Source organism: Oratosquilla oratoria, chromosome 42 (genome assembly GCF_046742065.1).
Source record: "Oratosquilla oratoria isolate Oo_2021 chromosome 42, ASM4674206v1, whole genome shotgun sequence".
NCBI lineage: Eukaryota > Metazoa > Arthropoda > Malacostraca > Stomatopoda > Squillidae > Oratosquilla > Oratosquilla oratoria.
Genome location: NC_134818.1, coordinates 9826870 through 9832228, shown reverse-complemented (window position 1 = coordinate 9832228; position 5359 = coordinate 9826870). Strand labels below are relative to the sequence as shown.

The 5359-nt window shown below is 38.9% G+C and overlaps 1 protein-coding gene across 1 annotated transcript in view; it reads left to right on the top strand.

The window, feature by feature from the left end:
• Positions 1 to 258: 258 nt before the first annotated feature.
• Positions 259 to 5359, top strand: part of LOC143021348 (alpha-(1,3)-fucosyltransferase C-like) — a 10475-nt gene continuing 5374 nt past the window's right edge. The window contains exon 1 of the mRNA XM_076178776.1: positions 259 to 484. Coding sequence (XP_076034891.1) covers positions 334 to 484 — 151 coding nt within the window. The 5' untranslated portion in view covers positions 259 to 333. The remainder of the gene's footprint in view (positions 485 to 5359) is intronic.

The following is a 5359-nucleotide window of genomic DNA, read 5'->3' as shown; positions in this document are numbered from 1 at the left end:
ATACTTATTTATATATATATATATATATATATATATATATATATATATATATATATATATATAGTGCATTTTTCATTCGAATTAAAAAGAATATTCAGTAACATTAATAGAAATAATGGGTCATTATTGAAATAGTTTCATTATATTTCTTCCCTTTCTTTTTTTGCCCCAAACCCATTCATAGATGTGATGAAAAATGTAATATTTTCTAATCAGATATGGCAACCGCTCGTTGGGACCCCTGGCGCGCATACAAAATCAAGGCTTCAGTCAAGCTGCTGGAGTCAGTTCTCCTCTGGGTAAAAAATAGGTAACATCAAGACCACAGCCAGAATGACTCTCAGCGTTCCCAGTCTACGGAAACGAAAGTACTTCTTCGGTGTTTTGCTATGCTGTTTCGCAGTGCTCTTTGTAACATTTGATTATTTCTCCGATGTTCGAGATCTTTCTCCTCTGAGACAAGCGACTCAAAAGCAAGCAACAGGTAATATGTTTTTATTATTATTATTATTATTGTTATCATTATTGTCACCGTTATCATGATTTCAGTATGCATTGGGAAGCTGTATGTGATGATCCACTATAAGGTTAAACTGGATTTCGCTTGTTGATTTTATTAAGATTTAGGAATGTTATCGTGTTATTAGTTCGTGCGTGCGTGTTTTTTTTTTTTTCTTATTCCTGGTTTATGTCTTGTGAGGACAAAATACCCCCTGATGAAACACACTTTGATAAAACACGCCCGGACGTAACACCCCCGGACGAAATACACCCGAACTTAACACCCCTCAGACAAAACACCCCCAATATATTCAACCAATTTGGTTACCAGAGACAGTGTATCATAAATGGTACAGAGCATGTTAAAACTGAATTGAAGTGAAGTTGTCACACGAAATTCTCTCGCTTACCATGCACACCGTTTCAATTGAAACGATCGTTTGTCTATTAATATATCTAGCTTCCTTATGAATGGGGCATAAGTATCTATTCACAAATATTTGTTTTCTCCAGTTTCATTTGTGTACATTAATATCTGCTGAAGGGACCATACAACAGTAAATTACCGATATTTGAATCTATTTAATGGGAATGCAATGACCAAGTACTTGCAGAAACTCGGCCACTCGTTGTGCCATAATGAGATTCACTGCATATCTTTCTTTCACACATGTTACTGTTGACTCACCCAGAGAACATCTGTTCGTATTACAGTATTTTGGATCTGTTGCACATGTACCATCGATGTACCAAGTATCTGATCTTGTTAGATACAGAAGAGACTATTTAGTGGCAAACATTATGACGCTGTTAGGTGCCTGGCCATTGTCGTAGATAAGAAATGGATGGTACACCTATTGTAGCCCATTGACCATCGGTTACTAATTTACGCAGAGAAGATGGGTCTTTTGGAAGTGATCCCTGGCGATATCGTCTGATAGGGAGTTTTATCGAGTCTACTCTTTCCATAGCAGTCCCACTGTTTCTTGGGACATTACATCAGAAACAACTTTCCCAAGTCGTACTCTGTTCGTAGAACTGTTTTTTTTTTTCGTACGGTGCAGACGACGTTGTTTCCATGATCACTCAGTGGGCTTAAATACCACCAGACGGCCGCCCTAGTAATGCCATTTTGTTTTGTAAGGATGTGGAGAAAGCATTCGATGATGTCTGACATGAAGGCCTTAAGTACAAACTGTACCACACTTTCGAATTTGCCCTTCCGTTCACACGGTTGCTCTGCAACTACCTGAACGACATGACAATAAGAATAAAGTAGCCACGAATTTAATGTTCCACACCATACAGTCACTCGTAAGTTGAAATCTCCAATAATGATAGCTTCGTTCTCGCTGCAAATATCTAAAATCTGCTCATATAGTTCATTATCAATATTTTGGTTTTGGGCTGGTGGTCGATGGATAAGACCAAGAAATAATTTCTCAGACGCTGTGCGAATTTGCACGTATTTAGCATCAATGTTCCATATATACGGTTTAGTAGTTTCCTGTGTTTGTAGCCTTGATTTTAAATAAAAAGTACATCACCACCTGTTCTCTGTGACCGTCACTGAATATCGAGTACCATTCTATACTATATTCCGCTATGAAATCTCTATTTACATCATCCAAGATTCAGTGGCCCCAACAATATCATAGTCTTCGAGAAATGTAAGTGCTTCAAGATCTTGGAATTTGTTTCGCTAGCTACGTGCATTGATTAAAGAGACCTTCAATTGCTGCCTTTGAGTGGACACCTAATTTCTATTTTCTACGATGGCGATCGAGGTCCCCTGTGCTCTCGTTTTTTTTCCCGATATACCTCCAGTGCATCATCGAGGAGTCTACCTAGACGAGCAGATCCAATTGGATTAAGGTGGAGCCCGTCTCGATGAAATAGTGTTTGTCGATCGGAGAAATGGTTCTACAAGTCCATTAACTCGATATTTTCTTTTAAGCACAGGGATTTTAAGCGGTTATTTGTGCTGAAAGCCCTGCTGTAAAACTGCCCTTCAGCACCGATGTGAGGGGAAATGCCGGATATCATGATCTTGCTACGCTTTACCTTTAGCCCATTAATCATATGTTTGTATTTATTCATCAATTCTTCCCAAGCTCCGTTATTAACTCCCTTAATCCTTCCTCTGGACCATGCCACAAGCACAGTGTCGTCAGCAAACAACAACTGGCTCACCTCCCATTCTTTCCCACTTTCTTTCACCATCCCTAGTCCCCTGACCATTACCCACGCCTTTACGTACCATACCACCACATCCATGTACACATTGAATAGCCATGGCTACATGAAGCACCCCTGGCGCAGTGCTACCTTTACCTCAAACCATTCACGCTCTCCATTTCACATTCTTATACAGGCTGTACTACTCTTGTGAAAAAAAAATCTGAACAGCTTTCCTCCAATCCCATATATCTGCAAAACCTCCCACAGTATCTTCCCGTCTACCTTGTCATAATTCACTTCAAACATCCTTACCTTTCCCTAAAGCTTTCTCACATATCTGCCTTACCACAAAAATATGATTCACGCAACCCTTGGCTTTCCTAAACCCACTCTGTTCCTCATCAATTGCTTCCTGTGTTCCTCTCTTAATCCTCTCAATTAAAACCTTCCCATCAGCCTTCCCAACTACAATCAACAAACTAATCCCTCTGAAACTAATACATTTTTATATGGCCCATTTTCCTTACTAAGCGGAACTAATCAGGTATTTTCCAATTCCTCCGGTACTCTAACCCTCCCTCAGACACACATTAAACAACCTCACCAGCCAGTCCACTATTACGGTACGTCCCTTCTTCAGAAACTCCTCATGACATCCATCTAGCTCAGGTGCCTTACCCGTTCTCATCATTTTCAGAAGTACTTGCACCTCAACTTTTCTCATTTCTCCTCTATTTCCCTCTCCCATCACCGTAATTTTCTTAGCACCTCCCACTGATACCATCAATCCCTCCCTATCCCCCTACAACAGCCCTCTAAAATACTCCGCCCATCGTTCTCTTAACGTTTCCTATTCCGGTATGATCTGTCCACCTGCTCCTTTTACCTTTTTTTCTGTACTTTACTCACTTCTCCTTCCTCTCTTGATTTCCTGTTTTTTTTCTACCATATTCCTCCCCCATTTTACATCTACTCTCCTTTTTGCATCCTTTATCTTTTGTTTTGATTCTCTTATTTTTTCTTTATGCCCCTCATATTTTTCCCTCATACTTCTTTGCAATCAGTCCTAGAATGCTCACTTCTCTTCTACTACCTTTTTTACTTCATATTCTCACCACTCACTACCCTTCTTTCTATTAACTCCTATCCTCCTTGTGCCACATACCATATTTCCACACTTTGTCACGTCCTCCTAGAAGCACTCCCATTCCTCTCCCACACATATGTCTATTCTATTCCTCACCACCTCCCACACTTCTCTCAGCTCCTTGTATTTATGCACATTTTCCATATTTAAACATTTTGTTTTAAGTATCTCTATACCATGTGCCCTTCTCTTTCTCCACCTATCCTTCACTCTCAAATTACCTTCCACCAAAAAATGATCTAATATTCCCCGACTCTCTCCCCTAAGAACATGGTGAAAACAGAGTAGAGTATAGCAAAAATGCAGAACAATATACCAGTGTAGGACAAAATATAATTTTAGGATATAATGTCGGTGGAGGACGAAATATTATATAAGGATGTAATGTCAAAAGACAAAATATCACGATGGGATGTAATTACAGTGGAGGACAAAAGATCACGATGGGATGTGATGATAATGGAGGACAAAATATCACGATGGGATGTAATGATAGTGGAGGACAAAATATCACGGTTATATATAATGTCACTGGAGGACAAAATCTAATTTTTGGAAGGGATGTCGGACACAATGTCAATGAACGACGGGAGGTCGGTGTGGAACGCGGTGACGTAGGGATGCAAAGTGTACATAAGTGATCGGGTGACCGTGAGCGACCATATGTCCGAAATGGGGGAAAGGTTAATGAGGTATTGAATGTCAATGAAGGACCAAATATCAATATATAGCAAGGTGTCAATAAAGAACACAATTATAATATAAGGCATGATATTGAAACTCAAAACGTGTCAAAAAGAAATAATCAAGAGTTTCTTAAAACCATGTACTTTAACACCCCCCACAAAAAAAAAAAAAAAAAAAAAAGATACAGGCGTATGTCAAAAGCAAAAATCTCGATATGATAGGAATAACTGAGACATGTTTAAATGGTGGAGAGTTTGAGGCTAATTTGATATTTCGGGATTTAAACACTTTCATCAAAATAGAAGCTACGAGAAAGGTGGGGGTGTTCTGTTGTACGTTAAAAACAATGTCCATGCTTGTGTTTTAGACAAAGTGAAACAGGATACATATGATAGTTTGTGGGTAGAATTAACCCAAACAAATGGACAAAAAAATATTGTATGTTTAATATATAGGCCAAAGACATCATTAACAGACAAACTGTTGTTTCAAGAACTGTGCAGTTTCTGCAACCGGAACTTATTGATAATGGGTGATTTCAATTTTACTGATATTGATTGAATGACCCTACAACATGGCCATATAGGTAGTCACTTGATTGATTTTCTCGATGACAGTTACTTAGTTCAGCATATAAAAGAGCCCAAAAGACGTGGAAACTTACTCGATCTATTGATCACTAGCCGCGAAGGCATAATAACAGATGTAGAAGTCGGTGAAACTATTACAAGTACCGATCACAACTTAGATTAAAACTACTAGAAAATTTTAGAGTAGATACTTGTGTTTCTAAAATACCCGATTTCAGTAAAGCTCAGTTCATAGGACTACGTCAGGAGCTTC